The following is a 20,037-nucleotide window of genomic DNA, read 5'->3' as shown; positions in this document are numbered from 1 at the left end:
GAGAGGTTGAGTTACTTCCCCTGAGTCACAGGGCTAGGAAGCAGGGTGACTAGGATTTCAAAGAATAGTCCAGGACTTCTTTTCTGAACCCAGGATCCCCAGAGACCTGGCCCCTCAAACTTGGGCAGCCTTTGTTGGAAGATCTTTCTCTGCCCAGCAATGGGGAGTGGGGGGACGGCATTGGAGAACTAGACCCCTTCTCGATCTAGCACCCCATACCCCAGCCTCAGGATTCTGATCTAGTCCTGCTTTTCCCCCCAGAGCATGATGCTTCCTCTTACGTAACTAAGTGTGCCCGCCCCCGAGGTTTATATAAGACAACTCTGGTAAACACACTGCAGGACATCAGGGCTTTGGGAGAACTGAGATGGACAAAAAATGAGATCTTACCCTCCACTCCTTCCCACTCACACTTGCGGTTTTCCTCTTTGGGGCTTGAGCCTGGCTTTGTGTGTCCCTACTTGTGCACGGGGGCATGCCGGTCATGGAGGGCACAAACGGGCATGTTGGAAGGCATGTCTTCATTGTCCTTTTTCTTCTTTACAGTGAGAAAATCCTGCAAAGCTTCCCCATTAAGGCTTTCCTTCTTCAGCAAATTCAGGAAACTTAAATCTTAAATCCCCTCCTCTTGCCCCAGTCGTAGATCCATTTCATTAGAGGGAAGTTCTTGTAGTTGTTCGCTCCAACTTGGTCATCCAGAAAACTAAGTTTCAGTGTCCCTCCTGAAACTATCGTTTTCCGGTCATTTGGGTTTTCCGTGAATGCCTGCAGCTCTCTGAACCACATTCTCCAGGCCATCTCGTCACCCTGGGCTTCAGGCACCTGTGCTACAGAAAGCTACATACTCAGGTTGCCCCCATCACTCCAGGCTGCGCTCCCCAGATCAGGCCTGCAAATCACCCAAAGCCATCAACAGAACATTGTAGATCAAATGGAGCCATCTGAATTTGATCCATCCAAAAGTATGGATCAAAACTATTTATAAACTATCCTTTATAAATAGTTTCTGGCCCCTAGCCTCTACTGGACTGGCCTAATTGGATGAACTTGAACTCTCCCAGGTCTGAGATTGGGGTGGTGGGGTGGGGGTGGGTGGGAAGGTGACATATCCTGATGTTGATGACTGTGGTTACACAGGAGGGCTCAGGAACCAGGAAGATACTGGGTCCTTCATAATCAGTGAGCATCTACGCTTTTGTTGACATGCCCTGCCCTCCCCCAACCTCACATGGAACTAGTGTTGAAGACATGAGGCAGTGTGCCCTGTGTGTGTGTGTGTGTGTGTGTGTGTGTGTGTGCTAAGTTGCTTCAGTCGTGCCCGATACATTTCTTCCCAAAGCCAAGTAAGGCTTCAGTCCCCTTCCATCTCACTCATCTTTACTTCCACACATGGTGAAAAGGAGAAGAGAGAGAGAAATCAACTAGAGCCCTCCCCTCAAATCTTCCAAGCGCCAGGGTGCCTGAGTCAGGCTGGCACTAGGGTTCAGGGGGATACATGGGCTACAAAGCCCAGCTTTCTCTCCTTCTGTCCCCCCTGACCCCAGGCTCGGTTCTTCCCCAGACCAGACACTTGCAGTCAGCAGAGCCACTCATTCCCCCTTGGCTGGTGAGTGCCAAGATTCTAACTGCTTAACGTGGCTTTATGGAAATTCTGCACCTGTAAGAGATGCCAGGGTTCTAGGCAGCAGGGGAAATCTCATAATGGCAGGTTCCAAATTCCCCGAACCCAGCTGCATTGGAGGCCATTTGCTCCCTTTTAAACGTCCTGGGTGTGGACTTCACTGGTGGTCCAGTGGTTAAGACTCCACCTTCCAGTGCAGGGGGTGTGGGTTCAATCTCTGGCCGGGGGGATTGTGGTCCCACCCCATGCCAAGGGCTGCAGCCAAAAAAAATTTTAATAAATAAACATCCTGGGTCCTTCAAACCACAACACCCTCTCCCAAGCTCACATCCCCCTTCCCCCACACCCTCCCTCCCCACAATGCAAAGGCAAATCTTCAGAATCTGCTCACCTACCCTCTACAAGGGTGAGTCAAACAAGCCCTGAGCTGGGGCTTTTGGCCCTATCATGAAAATTTTACCTCCATCCAGACCGCTCCCCACACACCAATTACATTTCATTTGTCCACTCTCCTGATGTACTGTTTTTGCTATTTTCTCCCTTTTGAATTCAAGTCGTTGATTTATTTATTTTTTCCATCTCACAGAATAGATTCAAATTTCCCAATGATTTAATTTACCTCACCAGCTGTCCAGCCGTCCTTGCAGGACCTGCCTGCCCGGGTTGGCAGCAGTAGAAAACGGGCACTTTCCCCCCCTTCCCGGCTTTGAAGTGGAGTCTCAGGAGACCCCGACCATCCCCCATAGCTGCCCAATCCGGCAGCCAGGCGTCCTGTGACCTGCTTAAAGTGCTGGCTCCTAGGTTACACACCGCCCCCGCCGCCAACAAACGCCTCAGCATACACACAACACCCCACAGAGGAAGCCCCCGACGGCTGTAGCTTTATTATAAGATCTCTTCTCAAATGCGAAATCAGGCCAACAAGCCCAACAAGCTCAGTGACTCAGATTCATCCACAACTGCACTCTCCCCCACCTCGCCATGCTGCTCGGAACTGGCCCCCACTCCACCCCACCTACATACACACAAAATTCCCACGCAGGTGACCTCACCCCAAGCTGCTTCCCACAGCCTCTCCCACCACCCTGTCCAGAACTTTCCAAAAAAAAAAAAACAGTTTAAGAACCCCCATCCTGCCCACCAAGGCAGGACCGCACGCAGTCTGGTGTGGAAGTCCCTTCTCGTGCCGCCGCCTGGAGTCCTGCAGTGTCCTGGGGGCGGGCGCCCCGTGGCGCTTTGCGGGTAGGGGGTGGGGGAGCCCCTCGAGCTGCCCTCCCGGAGGCGGCGGCAGAGCTCGAGAAGGAGGATCTAGGGTCCTGGGCTCTCCTCGGTCTTCTTCCAGCCGCGTTGACGAGGGCGGGCAGAGGCGGCGCTCAGTACAGCCCCAGGATGGCAGCGCCCACGTCCTTGGAAGGCCGGCGCTCCTGCATCAGAAAGTTAATCATGCTTTCGGACTTGATGAGCAGGTTGCAGCCCAGGAAGAAGACGCCGAAGACCACGGTGAGCGACAGCACGCAGAGCACGGCGATCTGCGCCACGCGCGACACCCACAGGCTGCGCTCGTCCGGTGCCAGCCCCGCGGGGACCCCGTCGCTGGCGGACAGCGGCGCACCCCCAGGGCAGCAGCCCAGCCACGTGCCCAGCCCGTGGCTGCGGTTCCCCAGCGCAGCCCCGCCGCCGCCGCCGCCCAAGCCACCCGCTGTCTCCAGGCCGCTGTGGTTCAGGAAGGTCGAGTTCATCGCCGCTCGGCGCCCGGGGACGGGGGGGTCTCGGCGCGCGGTCCGGGGCGCACTGGAAGGCTCTCTGGCGTCGGAGCTCTAGGAGAAGCCCGGGTCCACTTGTGCGCGGGGAGAGGGAGAGGGCGGAGGGCTGCCGGCGCGCCTCACCCCCTCCGGCCGCCGGCCCCGGGGCACCTGGCGGGAAGCGGCGGCCCGGAGAGGCGAGCAACAGGCTTCGCGCGAGCTGGAGCCGCAGAGCCCAGCGAGCCTCTAGGCACCGACTGCGCTCGGCGCCCGCCCAGCCGCCCCTCCCCTAGCAACGGCCCCGCCCCCTCTCCTTCCTTCCTTCCCCCCCAGCTCCCCCAGGCCCGGCCGCATCCATGGGGAGGTGGGAGATCCCGCAGCGATCGCATCTCCGCCTGTGTCCCAAGGTTGGAAGGGGTCGGGAGATCAGGGCAGCCCCGCCCTCAGTCGGCGAAGCTGGACACCCTCAAGGCATCCTTGGTCTGTTCCAGCCGGGAAAAATCGCCCCAAGGAGCCCCTTCTGGGATTTGATGCTCTCTGCAGTTAAGTTCTTCCTGAGTCTGCCCTAAATCTCTTCTCTGCTCTTTACTGAGGTCATGGTAAGCCTTCCCAGATGTCAGAGGAGTTGCAGAGAACACCCACCCCACCCCCCATCCTCTCCCCGCAGGGCGGCCTTTCCTTTCCGCTGTGCCGTATCCCCCCCTCCCCTCATCACTGGGCCGTGGCCGTGGGTGGCCGCCAAACCCCACTGCCCCGACTCAGGTCGTCCCAGCCTCGCCCCCACCATGAATATGAGGAGTACTCTCGGCCTCCTTCCCACCTCGTCCCCACCCCTCCCCATGTGGTTTTTCTTTACTTAAAAATAGGTTATTGCGTTTTTTTCTTTATTCCTTTTTACAAAGCCACATTACTGTAAACTAGTTAGAAAGTACACATTTGGAAAACGGAGAAAATCTAAAAACTCATAATCCTACTATCCAGGGAGTGTCCATGTTACCGCCTTGCTTCAAAATCTTCCTGGCCTTTTTCTATGTGTTTCTATATATGTATTCAGAATAAGGATGCACTGTTCATACATACTGTTTTGTACATGCTGTTTTGTAATCCTTTGTCATTTAACAGGTTATTCTTTCGTAGTGATAAATATTCATCTACAACAGGAGCTTATTAAAACCCAGATTCCTGGGCCCAGCCCAGAGTTTCCCAATTGGTAATTCTGGACATTTCAAACAAATGCTCTTTCTGCTCTTCCTGGACTTACTTTGAGAATTACTGGTCTGCGACATCATTTTCAGAGAAGGAATTGGGTTTCAAAGTATAGACTGTTATACTGTTACAATTTTTGGATATTTGATTAGTTTCTATTGCTTCTTTCTCTATTTTTGGATATTTGATTAGTTTCTGTTGCTTCTTTCCTTTTTTTTCTCCCTCTTTCTTCTTTCTCTTTCATCAGAAACAATATTACCATAAAGAACTTGGTAAGAAATCTTTGTACAGGACCTGTAATTTTTTATTTCTATCATATTTTGAAAAATGGACCTGCAGAATCAGTAAATTACATCTGACTAAATTGCCCTCCAGAAATGCACCAGTTTCCACTCCAGCCTTCCACTGGGAGAAAGAGTGCATTGCTCCCAGGCCTGGTCATTGTCAATATTTTAAAAATCATTGTGTGAATTCAGGGGATAGGGGATAATTTCTCACCCTTGTATTCTTTTGTTGTTGAATCAAAAGAAAATCGGAAAGCGTTTAGGACTTGTTGCAACAGTCTAGGCAAAAGATGGCTGGCTGGAGGCTTGGATTCCAGGGATGGCAGGAGAAGGAGAGAAATGTGGATGGAAAGAAAGAGCCTGGCAAGTTGGAGGGAGGGGATTCACGCTGTCTCCAGTAGGTGAGCATCTCAAAGTCACCCCCTCATTATTAGCAGAACACTAGTTTGTGTGTCTGTGTCCTGCGAAGCTATTGAATTTTTCATTTTAAAGATGAAACTGACACATGCATAGACACACATACACACACACAGAGGAGAAATTAGAGAAAGACCCGATCACCTCCTCAGTCCTAGGAACACAGCCTGGCACAAGGGCACTCAGAGTTTTCTGGGCAGGAGTCTCCCTGCCCTGACTACCCCTCAGGGCCAGGACAGAACAGAATGAGAACGGTATCTGGCTTGGACACTTTCTCTTCTGCTTTTGACCAGTTGGATTTCTTTAGAGAAATACTTTTATGCCCTTTGTCCATCCTTCTTCTGAGACACACCTCTGACCTTTGATGTACCCTGGACTTAGCCCATGACTGACTCCATCCAGCTGAAGTCAGTCAAGCTGCCAGAAGCGCAGAAAGGTGGGGGAGGGTAAGTAAAGGTGGGGTACGGGGCCCTGCCTACTTCAGGAAGAGGCTGTGAGGCGGCTGACGGCTGGCCTTTTCTGTGTGTCCGACTCTTTGCAACCCCATGGACTGTAGCCTATCAGGCTCCTCTGTCCATGGAATCTTCCAGGTGAGAAATACTGGAGTGAGTTGCCATTTCCTCCTCCAGGGGATCTTCCCGACCCAGGGATCGAACCTGTGTCTGTCTCCTGTATTGGCAGGCAGATTCTTTACCACTTGTGCCATCTATGAAGTCTGCCCTTTCCTTTATTAAGCACCTATTGTATGCTCAGTGCATCAAATATATTACCTCAGTGAATGTTTTTTATTTTTGGACCACACCATTCAGCATGCATGTGGGATCTTAGTTCCCCAACCAGGGATCAAACCCATGCCCCATGCGGTAGAAGTGCAGAGCCTTAACCACTGGACCTCCAGGGAGTCCCTCACTGAATTCTTAAGTGAACGTATCTTTGACGTGAGGAAATAGAGGCTCAGAGTGGTTGACTTACTTAAGCCCAAACAGCTAGTTAAGCATCAGAGTCACAATTTGAGCCTAGATCTATCCTGTTCCAAAGCTACACTTTTCTTTTTTTAAATTTTATTGAAATTAGTTGATGTACAATGTTGTGTTAATTTCTTCTGTACAGCAAAGTGACTCGGTTATACATATATATATAATATATTCTTTTTCATATTCATTTACGTTATGGGTTGTCACAGAATGTTGACCGTAGTTCCCTGTGCTATGCAGTCGGACCTCTTTGCTTATCCATCCTCTATATAAGTTTGTGGCTGCTAATCCCAAACTCCCATTCCTTCTCTCCTCTACCCCCAAGTCTGGTCTCTACATCTGTGAGTCTGTTTCTGTTTTGTAGACATATTGCTTTGTATCATCTCTTTTAGATTCCACGTGTATATTATACCATATAGTATTTTTTTTAACTTTTTATTTTGTATTGGGGTATAGCTGCCTAATAATGTGAGAGTTTCAGGTGAACAGCAAAGGAACACAGCCATACGTTTACACGTATCCATTTTCCCTTAAACTCCCCTCCCATCCAGGCTGTCACATAACATTGAGAAGAGTTCCATGTGCTATACAGTAGGTCCTTGTTGGTTATCCATTTTAAATTAGCAGCATGTACGTGTCCATACCAAACTCCCTACTATCCTTTCCCCCCCATCTTTCTCCCACTCTGCAGTCATAAGCTCCTTCACAAAGTCTGTGAGTCTGTTTCTTTTTTGTCTATAAGTTAATTTGTATCATTTCTTTTTAGATTCCACATATAAAGGATGTCATAGATATCATATCATAATCTCTAGATCAATCCATGTTGCTGCAAATGGAATTATTTCATTCTTTTTGATGGCTGAGTAATATTCCATTGTGTGTATATACCACATCCAAAGCTACACTCAATTGTAACTGTCCTCTGTCATCCCTGAGCAGCTTTCTCTGGACACCTAGTGGGAGAGAAAGACGTTGTCTATGACCTGGGAGAAGGAAGGGAGAGAGGGAACTTGGTCTTGTGGAAATAAGCAAAGATCACCCAAAAGAGAATGAGCAAAGTCTATTTTTCCAGAGTTTGCTACAGTGAGGGAGTCAGCCATACTTACTTGAGTTTGACAGACACACAAAGGCAGCCAGAGGAGTGGGTAAGCTTTATAGTCGGGATCGGGGGCGGGGGCGGGCGGCGGTGGGAATGGTAGCCTTCATATATGCCCTGATTGGAGACTGCTGCCTTGGAAAAGATGTAGGTGGGCAGACTAGATGGGGGGCGTCCCGTGTGATTGGTTAGGGGAGCATATTTAACTTTCTCCAATTTGTAGTATGTTGAAAGTGGGGGCAAAATTAGAGAAGCTTGTTATTGATCAATGTCTGGCCGTTTGGGGCTGGTTGCTACAAAGGTTGTGGTTTGGCTTCCCGGGCTGTTGGTATAGGTAGTGAGTCAGAGCACTGTTTTTGTATACAGTCTGGCCATTGTCTGTATATTCAGTGTGTCAGACTCGTCCCCAGAGTTCAGGAGTGGGGACCTACCTAGCCTGGACCCAGCCAGGTACTCCCTCCTTCTGCTTCTCCCTTCTGCCCTTTCTGGAGGCACTGGTCCCAGAAAGTCTGGTTGCCATTTGATTGGCTTTTTTTAAAATCTTTTTAAGCCATACCATGTAGCTTGGGGGATGTTAGTTCCCTAACCAGGGACTGAACCTGTACTCTTGCAGTGAAAGCTCAGAGTTCTAACCACTGGACCACCAGGGAACTCCTTGCATTAACTTTTTTTTTTTTTAAGGTCTTTGGCGCCCTCAATTCTTTTTATTATTAATTAATTAATTTTTGGCTGTGCTGGGTCTTCACTGCTGCGCGGGCTTTTTTTCCTCTTGTTGCAGTGAGCAGGGCCTACTCTGCAGCTGTGGGACATGGGCTTCTCATTGCGGTGGCTTCTCTTGTTACAGAGCACAGGCTCTAGGTGCATGGGCTTCAGTAGTTGTGGGGCTCAGGCCTTGCTGCTCCATGGCATGTGGGATCTCCCCAGATCAGGGATCCTGCATTGGCAGGCGAATTCTTTAGCACTGAGCCACTCACTAGGGCAGTCCTACGTTAACTCTTAATTCATACAATAACCCTGAAAGGTAAGTATGTTACTTATTTATCTCTGCATCACAAATCACGCTCAAATTTAGCAAATATTTATTATCTTGCAATAATTTCTGAAGGCCAGGAAACCAGAAGCTGCTTCGCTGAGTGGTTCTGGGTTGGGGTCTCTCATGAAGTCGTAGTCAAGGGGTTGGCTGGGGTCACAGTCACATAAAAGCTCCATGGTGGGGGGTAGAGGATTGACTTCTAATGTGATTCCTCAACACAGCTGTTGTCTCGAAGGCTCAGTTCCCGGCTGTGTAGACCTTCCCTAGTGCTTGAGTGTCCTCATGACATGCAGTGGCCTCAGAGCCACTCTTGAAGAAGGTGCTGGAGGGACTTCCCTTGCATTCTAGTGGTCAGGACTCCATGCTTCCAATGCACGGGGGTGTGGATTCCATCCCTGGTCGGGGAACTAGGATCCGACATGCCACAAGGTGAGGTCAAAAAGAAAAAAAAAAGCATGTGCAGGGAGGTGAGCAACTGGTGGAAGGGAGAGAGGCAGAAGAATGAGGCTGCAAGATAGTAGAAATTGTTATTTAATCTTCACAGCAAGCCTTACCGAGAGAAACCGTGAGCCTCTTTGGATAGATGAGAAAATGGAAGCTCAGAAAGGAGAAAATTCTTGCCTGAGGTCACAGAGCTGGTAACTGACACAGCCAGAATTTCAGCCCTTAGCTACCTTATAACCCAGCCCAAGCTCATTTCAGTTCCAGCAATTTGTTTGCTCATCCGGGCAGGGAGGGCGGGGGGACGAATGGTGAATATAGGAGAGTGCTTTGATATTAGAGAAAAGCTCCCCCCCCCACCCCCCGCCATCCAGGCCCCAGGATTCGGGAGGGGCCTCAGGAGCCCAAGAAGGTGCCTGTCTGCAGGCTGTCTCCCGCCCTAGAACCAGGAAGCCAGTGCCTCTGGGCCCAGCTGCCTCCCACACAGCACTATTTTTACCCTCCACCTCAGTGACAAGCCTGCCTCTCCCAGATCTGGAAAGGCCATCTGGGCAGTCTGGCTGCCCCAGGAAGAACCTCCACCCAGAGGCCACTGTTGTCCCCGCAGCTGTTTCTAGATGAACCTTTAACTCTCAGGCCTGCCTTGGCCATCCAGGATCGGTGAGACACCTCCTCCCCTAGATTCAGAGATTAATCACATCTCCCCAGTTAGTATCACTTGCCAGGTGGACCTATCTGAACTAAAATGTTTAAATCCAAAGGTATTTTACATTGTCAACCTTTCCAAAAAGGTTACTAAAGTGCTCCCTGCATTTTAATGAAGAGGTCAGAATGATTTTATTTGCATATTCAACTGTACACATGAACATGTTGTTCAGTTGTTGCTCAGTCGTGTTTGACGCTTTGCAATCCCGTGGACTGCAGCACACCAGGCTTCCCAGTCCTTCGGTACCTCCTGGAGTTTGCTCAAACTATGTCCATTGAGTCGGTGATGCCATCCCACCATCTCATCTTCTGTCATCTCCTTCTCCTCCTGCCTTCCATCTTTCCTAGCATCAGGGTCTTTTCTAGTGAGTTGGCTCTTTGCATCTGGTAACCAAAGTATTGGAACTTCAGCTTCAGCATCAGTCCTTCCAATGAGTATTTGGGGTTGATTTCCTTTATACTGACTGGTTTGATCTCCTTGCTGTCCAAGGGACTCTCAAGAGTCTTCTCCAGCACCATAGTTTGAAATCAATTCTTTGGGGCTCAGCCTTCTCTCTCACATCCATACATGACTACACACACACAAAATATCAATAGGTGACCCTTGTACCATAGCTTGTTTCAGGGAGGCCCAAGAACCCTTGAAAGGAATTTATTTTCTGAAGTGGTTTCAAACAGCTGCCCTGGGGCTCCTGTTTATGCTAGTTATTCATTTGGCAAACTCTTCCTGGAGCGGGCAAAGGTTGCTTTATGCCCAGGTCCTGTCCAAATGATCTCACGTTTCACATTCGCAGAGGGGAAGTTAATAATGATTTCCTGCATCTGGTACAGAATTTAAATAAACATGGACTGCCCTGTTCAGCCTTTGCCCCTCCAGAGATTTCGAGTTGGCCCCTACTCTGTTCATGCACACAGAGTGGAGGACAGAGGAGCCTGACTGTTCATGCAAAGGTGGCTTTTCCCAAAACAGTGAGAGAAATGCCTTGGGGGGTGTTCGTGCCATAGCAGAAAGCGGGAAGTATTTTTTTAAGTATTGTACAGTGGAGAACTTGTAAGCAGATGTCACAGGTATCAGGAACTTCACATGTCACCTCCTGCCACCTGTCTGATTTGTGTTTCAGAGAATACCTGGTTTTTGGAGATCTATTTCTGGTTTTAGATCTAGAATCTATTTCTGCCCCTAATTGTCTGCGTGACCTTTGACAAATCAGTTATCCTCTCTGGGCTTTGATTGGCTCATCTGTAAATCAAGGGAGCTGAATCTGATCATTTTCAATAAAACTTTATTTATAAAAACAGGAAGTGGGGGCCAGATGGGTCATGGTTTGCGTTTCTCCACTCTATCTTTTCTGGAAGGGGTGGGGTGGATGTGCAGAGAGCATGGGGCCCAAAATCTGTGCCTGGTCTGTACCTCAAGCATTACCCGGGCCTTTCTTGTTGATGTCATTCAGTCACTCAGTCATGTCTGACTCTTTCTGACTCCATGGACTGCAGCACGCCAGGCTTCCCTGTTCTTCACCAACTTCCAGAACTTGCTCAAACTCATGTCCATTCAGTCGGTGATGCCATCCAACCATCTCATCCTCTGTCGTCCCCTTCTCCTCCTGCTTTTAATCTTTCCCGGCATCAGGCCTTTTCTATTGAGTCAGTTCTTCGCATTAGGTGGCCAAAGTATTGGAGTTTCAGCTTCAGCATCAGTCCTTCCAATGAACATTCACGATTGATTTCCTTTAGGACTGACAGTTTTGATAGTTTGATTGATAGTTTTGATAGAATTGATAAAATGCAAGGAGCACTTTATTAACCTTTTTGGAAAGGTTGACAATGTAAAATACCTTTGGATTTAAACATTTTAGTTCAGATAGGTCCACCTGGCAATCAATACTAACAAAAAACTGAACAAACTTTTTCTTTTTACTACTGTGTACCACTCAGCACAGTTTGGACTGGTTTGATCTCCTTGCTGTCCACGGGATTCTCAAGTCTTCTCCAACACCACAGTTCAAAATCACTTCTTTGGCACTCATCCTTCTTTATGGTCCAACTCTCACATCCATCCATGACCACTGGAAAAACCATAGCCTTGACTAGATGGACTTTGTCGGCAAAGTAATGTCTCTGCTTTTTAATATGCTATCTAGGTTGGTCATAGCTTTTCTTCCAAGGAGCAAGTGTCTTTTAATTTCATGGCTGCAGTCACCATCTGCAGTGATTTTGGAGCCCCAAAAAATAAAGTCTGTCACTGTTTCCATTGTTTCCCTACCTATTTGCCATGAAGTGATGGGACCAGATGCCATCATCTTAGGCCTTTCTTACCCCATTTGTAAGATGAAGAGCAAGGGTAAGATCTGCATTCCCCAAACTGTGTCTTCTGATCAGCAGTCCCAGTGAGGTACCCACAGAAGTGACACTGACCCCAACAGTTTTCTTTACTACAGGACTTCTTAGAGCCTTTAGAATACTGATGTGTATTGTGACTTTCCCAGGGTGATACAGGTTGTGCTGTGTAACAGTGGGATGCTTTTTTCCTCACCAGCAACTAATATTGGTTGGCCAAATAGTTCATTTGGACTTTTCCATACCATCTTGTGGAAAAACCTGAATAAACTTTTTTTTTTTTTTTTTTTTTTGCCACTGTGTACCACACAGCACAGTTTGGGAAATGCCCTGTAATCTCCTGAAAACCTTTTGTTTCCTTCCCTGCAGAATAGGGGTGATGATGGTTTCTGCCTCCTGGAATTGTTGGGAAGGGTAAGCGAGGTAATGCCTGGAAACAGGCCTGGCACAGGGCCTGGCACAGAGTAAGTGTTCAATAAATGCTGGCAGCAATTATTTATAATAAGGTTCTTCCTTTCCAGCTCTGACATTCTGTGCTTCTAACTGCAGTGTGTAATTAAACCCCAAAGCATCTGGCTTCTCAAGCCTAAAGAACAAGCCTGGAGGAAGGAAAAAAGGAAGAGAAAGATCCTTCTGGGTTGCCCATTTGGCACCAGCTTCAATGCCAGTCGTCACAACAGGGGGAATGCAGCAAAATGCCAGCTCCTAATGACAAGGCTCTAGGGAGTCGGTGGTTCCCTGTTTAGCTCAGATGCTGTGGGGAATATCGCAGACTGTGGAGAGGAGAAGGGGAGGACCAGGGCTGCTTTGGGGTCAAGTGGAAGAACCCCACAGAATCCCACATGAGTCAGCCACTCCTTCCCACTGTCCAGGCACAGTGATCTTGGCCACTTACAGTTCTGTATGATGTGCTAGGGGAACAGTGGCAGGAGAGCTGAGTCAGAAAAGGTACATAGGAAAATTCAGACAGAAGGGGCAGGAAGAGCAATCTGCAGGGGAAGCAGCATCTGCTGTGGCTCTGAAACCTGAGGGAGTCCAGGGCTGTGGTCGCAGGGACCCAGGGGTGAGGCTGCGGCGCTGCGGAGTGTCGAGAGAGAAGGCTGAAGAGTGGGCAGGGAGGGAACTTGCCTGGTGGTCCAGTGGTTAAGAATCCACATTTCCAATGTTGGGGGCCTGAGTATGATCTCTGGTCAGAAAATAGATCCTACATGCCACAGCTAAGACCTGGCAAATATTAAAAAAAAAAACCCACATACACACAATATTAAAAAATATTAAAAAACAAATATTAAAAAAAGATAATGAAGTACTAAAGATGTAGTGTACAGCATTATAAATATAATTAACACTGCTGTATGTTATATATGAAAGTTGTTAAGAGGATAAATTCTAAGAGTTCTCATCACAAGGAAAGTTTTTTTTTCTTTTTTTTTTTTTGTATCTATGTGAGATGATGGATGTTCACTAAACTTACTGTGATAATCATTTCATGATGTATGTAAGTCAAATCTCTATGCTGTAAACCTTAAACTTATGCAGTGCTGTATGTCAATTATATCTCAGTAAGACTAGAAGAAAAAAGAGAATAAGATGATCATTTTATTGATTTTCTGAAAGCCATAATGAGCATGTGCAATGGGAGAACCTTGGAGAACCTTCTACAAATCATTGAAAGGGATGAGACAAGGGAAGGAAGTGATTCACACCACACTAGGAACCAGTGTCTAAAACATTCACCCTGCAAAGCCAATTGGACAACAGGAAGCTGTTCACACCTGTTTGAATATTAGAAACATGTCTTTTTTTCCCTTTTTCTTCAGGGTCATTTGACAGCTGAAATGACATACACAAGCTGCTTTTATTTTTTTTTTTAAGTTTTTTTTTTTTTTTATGTGGACCATTTTTAAAGTATTGAATTTGTTACAATATTTATTCTGTTTTCTGTTTTGTTTTTTTGACTGCAAGGTATGTGGAATCTCAGCTCCCTGACCAGGGATGGAACCTGTACCCCCAGCATTGGAAGACAGTCTTAACCACTGAACCGCCAGGGAAGTCTCCATAAGCTGCTTTGAAATGGTTCAGGCCTTCCACCAGCTATATTTCCAAGAATTTATCACATTGCAATGGTTTTCAAACTGTATTCCTTGTGGAGCACTAGGGTTTCATAGAGGCATTTGGTTGGTTCTACAAAACTTTGACTTGAATGCCACAGGTGCTGAGGCTGATCAGAAGCAAAACCAAAAATAACTATGATCTACAACCCCTGACTTTTTAAAAAGAAAATGTACATTTGAATTTATAAAATATATGTAACTAACAAGATGCCCCTCTTACCTGTTGTTTATATGAATTCTAGTTCAAGTTTTATTTGGAAGGGGTCTTACTTCTAAAAGTAAACGGTATCACCATCCCAAGAAAATAGTCATTTTATGCTAGAAGGTATAGCTTCAAAGATACTCACTACAGCATTGCTTATAGCAGGAGCCAGCAAACTATGGCTCAGAGGCTAAATTGGCCACTGCTTGTTTTTGTAAATAAAGTTTTATTGGAACACAGCCACGCTCCTTTTATGCATTGTCTGTGGCTGCTTTCAGGCTATAAAGGCAGGGTTAAACAGACACCTTATAGCCTATAAAGGCTAAAACATATTATTCGGTCCTTTACAGAAAAGGTTTGCTAACTCCTGGTTTCTAATATTGAAAAAAATGGAACCAAATTGAGTGTCTAAGGAAGGGAGTTGGTCAAATTACAGTATATCCCTTCAGTAAAGTAAACGCAAGGCCACCATGGGAAAGCGAAGCTGTGGCAAGGAGCGCTCCAGTTTGACCGCACATTGGAACCCCCGGGGGGTCTTAAAAGTCCCATGGACCAACCCCATCCAGGGTCAATTAAATCCGCCTGAAGAGTGGAACCCAGACATGAATATTTGTTAAGCTTTCCTTGGGGCTTCTAACAAGAGCCACTGTTGGAGAAAAATATTCGATGACATACAGATACGACCACTCTTTGCAGTCGTCCCTCTATTTCCACAGGGAATTGGCTACAGAACCTGCTTCAGATACAAAAATCCCCAGATGCTAAAGTCCCATAACCAGTCCTCCATATCCACAGATATGGAACCTGCCTTGTTTTGAAAAAAATATGCAATAAATGGACCCATGCAGTTGAAACCTGTGCTGTTCAAGGTCAACTGTATTGTTAAGTGAAGAGAAGCAAATTATCTAACAGAGTATACCTCATGACTCCTTTTTGGTCAATTTCTACCTATATACTCACACACACACACACACACAGACTCACACAGATGAACGATAGGTGTGAAACATAGATGTGCTCATCTCTGTGTAAGATACTTTAATATTTTTCTTTTATTTATATTTCCTATATGTTCTAAAGTGAATATTATATCTTGTAATAAGTACCAAAAAAAAGATAAAGTCATCAGCTTAAAAGGTCATACACTTTTCATTTCAGGAAAAAAAGAGAAATGAGCATCTAATCAAGGTATTCACGGGTCATTTGTGTACACACCACACCCATAGGGGTGATGCAGCCCAGTGGAGAGGAATGTCCCAGCCTCTTGTGACAGCTGGGTTCTGTGAGCTAGGTAGTCGCTGCTGCCTCTAAGCCTCAGGGCCCTCAAGATCAATGGGATGCAGGCTTCCCTGATGGTCCAGTGGTTAAGAATCCGCCTGCCCATGCAGGAGACATGAGTCCCATCCCTGGTCCTGGAGAATTCCACATGCCACGCCTGTGCACCGGGCACCTTAGTGCCCATGCTCTGCAACAAAAGAAACCACAGCAATGAGAAGCACTGCAACAAAGAGTAGTCCCCACTCACCGTGACTCGAGAAAGCCCTCACTCAGTAATGAAGACCCAGTGCAGCTATAAACAAATCTAAAAAAAAAAAAAAAGATTAATGGGATGAGTTTGTCCACCTCATGAGATTAAAGACATGAATGTGCAACGTCTGGCACAAAGCAGGTGCTCAACAACATTGCATTTTTCTCCATAAGCAGCTCTCAGAGTCAGCCTGCAGCCAGTCAGCTCCTTGTTCATCTTGCTGAAGGAGAAGAGTTAGTTTAGCCCAAGTTCGTCTACAGTTGCTGGTCCCCGGTGCTGTTGATGTTGCAGTTTTGCTAACCGGGGGCCACCTCTCACTGGCTTTAGCTTGGGATCTCTGCTGCCTGTGGAATTTTCCTGGACTCCCTAGAAAGACACGGGCTTCTTACCAACCTGTTGACCCTCTTATCAGCATAGCCTGTCTCCACCATCCCCAGATGGGGTCCCATCTGCATACAGAAAGAAGGGCTTTCAATTTTCCTGGGGCTGCTCACCTTTAATAAAAATGACAATGGTAGCTGCCATATTTGGACCCTACATCCGCCCAGGCTTACCTCCTCTGTCTCTCAGCCTCAGCTCTGTTGGGCATGGGATGATGCTATCCCCATTTCACAGGTAAGAGAGGTGGAGAGACTCAGTCAAGGTCACACAGCTGATAACTGGCAGGTCTGTCTGGTCCCCGGGTTTCCCCACTGCACCACACTGCCTTCTAGCAGCTGTTTCTGTTCCCTTTTCTATCCCAGTGGATTCTAATGAACAGCCAAGTTAGAGAACTGTTTTTACAAAAGCAGTGATTCTCAACATTAACTATGGAATTGCCCAGAGAGATTTTTAAATGCTAATGATAGGGATGGACACTGAAGGGTGTGGGGTGGGAAGGGTGGAGGTGGGAGGAGGGCGAATGGGGAGTCACTGGAAGGGACCCTTCAGGTCTTCCGTGGTTGTGGTAAGGTTCTACTTCTTGATCTGGAAGCTGGGTGCTTAGGTGTGTTTGTTGTGTGTGTGTGTGAAGATCACTTATGATTTGTGGACTTTTCTTTGTCCATGTTATTCCATAGTAAATTTTTTAAAATTATTTTTTAAGTAAAGAAATAAAAAAGGCAGTTGTCCTCAACCACATGGCCGCCTCCTGGGAGAAAGCAGTCTGTGACCTTTGGACTCATCTTGAGAATTCCTTTCACAGCATCAAGCGGTCGTTGGCCTTTGAGTCTGTGCAGGTCCTTGACAACGAGCAGACGATTCTTCCACGGCTGATGCTGCACTTAGCTGTAAAAGGCCCACTGTTGCTGCAGTGGCAGGTACTGAGGGACAGTCAGGCCCTGTGGCTGGGTTCAACACCTCCTCTCTCCCCACAACTGAATTCATGTGACCCCATTCCACCCAAGCCCTGGGACCTAGGGCAGCAGAGATGGAAACAGCTACACCCCAGCACCTGGGTCTAAGGGTGAGCCCCCTGCTCACTTCTGCCTTATATCGTAATTTGAGTCCCTGAAACATGTTCTCTGATTTTCACTTATAGACTCTCTGATTTTTAGTTGGGCCCATCCGTGAATGTGTGAAACTAAGACTGTATTTCCCGTTGTCATTTGCAGCTAGGTCTGGTTCTGGCCGATAGAATGTAAGTGAAGTAGTCTGCATAATTCTAGGAAATGCCCTAAAAAAGAAGACTGTACTTCTCCTTTCTTGTTGCCTGGAATATGGCAAGGAAAGGCTGAGTCCTAGCTGCCATTTTGGGCCAAGGAGCAAAGCCATGACTGAAGATTGGAGAACAAGACAGGGGAAACTAGATCCTCTCTCTCTTTCATCTCGTTGGCACGATGGGGCACCCTGTTGGTAGTAGACTGACTCCCTGGGGATGTCTTAACATGAGAGAGAAGTGAGCTTCTACTCTGTTTGAGCCAGTGATATTTGGGGTTTTCCATTCCTCTCAACCGCAATTTAAGCCTAGCTAACACTCAGTGCTTCTGATTAAACAAATATATATACTTGTTATTGATTTACTTGGCTGTGCCAGGTCTTAGTTGCGGCATGTGGGTTTTAATTCCTCGACCAAGGACAGAACCCACGCCCCCCTGCATTGGGAGCACAGAGTCTTAGCCACTGAACCACCAGGTAAGTCCCAGGGCTTCTGAGTTTGATCCTTGGCCTGAGTTCTAGCCTTGGTCACCCACCCAATATGAGGATGAGGGTCCTGCCTTTCTCCCCCTGGGCACTGGAGTTATGCCCCAGTCCCACCTGAGTGGTTGAACCCTGCAACCTGCTGGTGCTCCCTATCCATGCTGCCTGCAGGATTGTGTTGGCCAGAGTAGCGTACAGCCTGCTGCTCCAATTGCTTTCCTAGAGTGAGCCCTGCCACTTCCCTCTTCCCTCTCATCCCCTTACCTGTGGCTCCTGCCCTGTACCTGTCAGGCTGGCTGCTCTCTGGACGTCTACAGCAGGACCAATGCCTGCTGTACCTTCCCCAGGGGGCAGACAACAGCCAGTTCCTGAGATGTATTGAGAATATGCAGCTAATGCAAAAGAAAAAGTACAGCTAATAAATAATTTTTTGTTGCTGTTCAGTCTCTCAGTCATGTCAGACTCTTTAGGACCCCATGGATTGATTAATGAATCAATCAATTAACTTGGTACCCCTGCAGCCCCACTTCCTGTACAGGGGCCGTTGCTGGCCCCTAGTGGCCACAGGATAACTTGCACAGAGAGTTGGCCTGAGAAGCGGAGTGTGGGAAAAATTCCAACCCCCCGGCCGTTTCTGAATTTTCCTGATGCTGGGGGTTTCAACCATGACAGACCCATAACTCCTTCGTCATAAAATATATTTTGTGTAATGATAATAGTTTTTAAAGATTTTAAGCACTTTATTGAGGTTGTTGTTCAGTCGCTAAGTCACGTCTGATTCTTTGTGACCCCATGGACTGCAGCATGCCAGGCTTTCCTGTCCTTCACCCTCTCCCAGAGTTTGCTCAGATTCATGTCCGTTGAGTCAGTGATGTGCTGTGCTGTGCTTAGTCACTCAGTCGTGTCCAATGGTGACGCTATCTAATAAATGACATATTTGTAGGGTGCAATTTGATAATTTTTGATTTTTGTGAATATCCATGCCCATCATCACAATCAAGATGGTGAACATCTCCATCACTCCCCCCAAATTTCCTTGTCCCCCTTTCTACCCCCTGTCCCCAAGCAACTAATGATTGCTTTGTGCTTTCTATAATTTTTAAAATATTTTATTTATTTATCTTTTTGACCATGCCACAAGGCACGTGGGATCCTAGTTCCCTGACCAGAGATCAAACCCTTGCTCCCTGCAGTGGAAGCATGGAGCCCTAAACACTGAACCACCAGGGATTTCCCCCCATGCTTTCTATAATTAAAAACAACATATAGATTAGTCCACATTTTTAAGAGTTTTCTATAAATGAAATCAGTATATACTTTTTTTTTGGTCTGGCTTCTTTTACTCAGCATAATTATTTTGACATTTATCCATTCAACGAATTAACCAATGGTTCTTCTCTTTTCATTGACGTGTTTATCCATTCAGAGTGATGGTAAATTTAAAAAGCAGCATTATGCCCTAACTATCATATAGAAAAGAAACAGAAGGAAAGTAACAAAATAATAGATAAGTCCCAAGTAGATGCTCATGCATGAGAACCGTAAAACATACAGCGATGTGGTCACAGGCTTTACCTACACATGAAATTACACGAACCCAGTTCTTTGCCAGGAACTTTGGCTGGTTTGGCTCCAAAGGCCACTCCATGCAGGAGAGTACATGCTGTGTGGATCACACATGGGCGCTGAGATTGAGCAGAGGAGGTGGAAACAGGCAGATCTTAGTTCAGTGGATTCATTTCTCAGAGGACTGATCATTAGGGTGGCATGTTACTTTTTGAATTATGTGAGTGGTGTGTTCAGTGTGGACCACTGTGGAATTTTCTGCAGTCTATTAATTACTCAGGGACCTCCCTGGTGGTCCAGTGGCTAAGATGCCGCACTCCCAATGTAGGTGGCCCAGGTTCAGTCCCTGGTCAGGGAACTAGATTCCGCAAGTTGCAACTAAGTTTGCGTGCCACAACTAAAAGAACCCACATGCTGAAAAGAAGGTCAAGGATCCATCATACCACAACTAAGACCCGGTGCAGCCAAGTAAGTAAAGAAACGTTCATTACTCCGGCTTATGAGCTCACTGAGGTCCGTACTTGATTTTTTTAAGGCATGTTTGTATTTGATTCATCTTGTGTTTCACAGTGCAATCTAGAAGCTTCCTTTGCACTTTCCTGAGCAGAAATAGAAGTCTCCTTCCGTGACCCATGCTCTCAAGGCCAGCAGCT

At 47.1% G+C, this 20,037-nt stretch overlaps 2 protein-coding genes across 6 annotated transcripts in view; one reads left to right on the top strand and one right to left on the bottom strand.

The window, feature by feature from the left end:
• Positions 1 to 2,473: 2,473 nt before the first annotated feature.
• On the bottom strand, positions 2,474 to 3,640 carry RPRML (reprimo like). Its single transcript, XM_019980627.2, has one exon. It carries the CDS (start codon positions 3,358 to 3,360, stop codon positions 2,995 to 2,997), a length of 366 nt encoding a protein of 121 aa, XP_019836186.2. The 5' UTR covers positions 3,361 to 3,640; the 3' UTR covers positions 2,474 to 2,994.
• Positions 3,082 to 20,037, top strand: part of LYZL6 (lysozyme like 6) — a 30,266-nt gene continuing 13,310 nt past the window's right edge. Inside the window, exons 1-2 of one of the 5 annotated variants that reach the window (XM_070773668.1) lie at positions 3,677 to 3,905; positions 16,884 to 16,998. Coding sequence is in view for 2 of the 5 variants with exons in the window: in XM_070773667.1 (XP_070629768.1) it covers positions 5,173 to 5,254 (82 nt within the window). In the remaining 3 variants the exon portion in view is untranslated. Of the gene's footprint in view, positions 3,122 to 3,676; positions 3,963 to 5,097; positions 5,255 to 16,883; positions 16,999 to 20,037 lie in introns of those variants that run through there. The other 4 variants (XM_070773667.1, XM_070773666.1, XM_070773669.1 and 1 more) reach the window with 4 other exon arrangements.

Source organism: Bos indicus, chromosome 19 (assembly GCF_029378745.1).
Source record: "Bos indicus isolate NIAB-ARS_2022 breed Sahiwal x Tharparkar chromosome 19, NIAB-ARS_B.indTharparkar_mat_pri_1.0, whole genome shotgun sequence".
NCBI lineage: Eukaryota > Metazoa > Chordata > Mammalia > Artiodactyla > Bovidae > Bos > Bos indicus.
Note: the sequence above shows the minus strand (reverse complement) of the source record. Positions and strands in the feature narration are given on the sequence as shown.

What these genes read in the sequence shown, in the direction of transcription:
- RPRML (XM_019980627.2), bottom strand. Translation starts at nt 3,360, where the DNA reads ATGAACTCGACCTTCCTGAACCACAGCGGCCTGGAGACAGCGGGTGGC.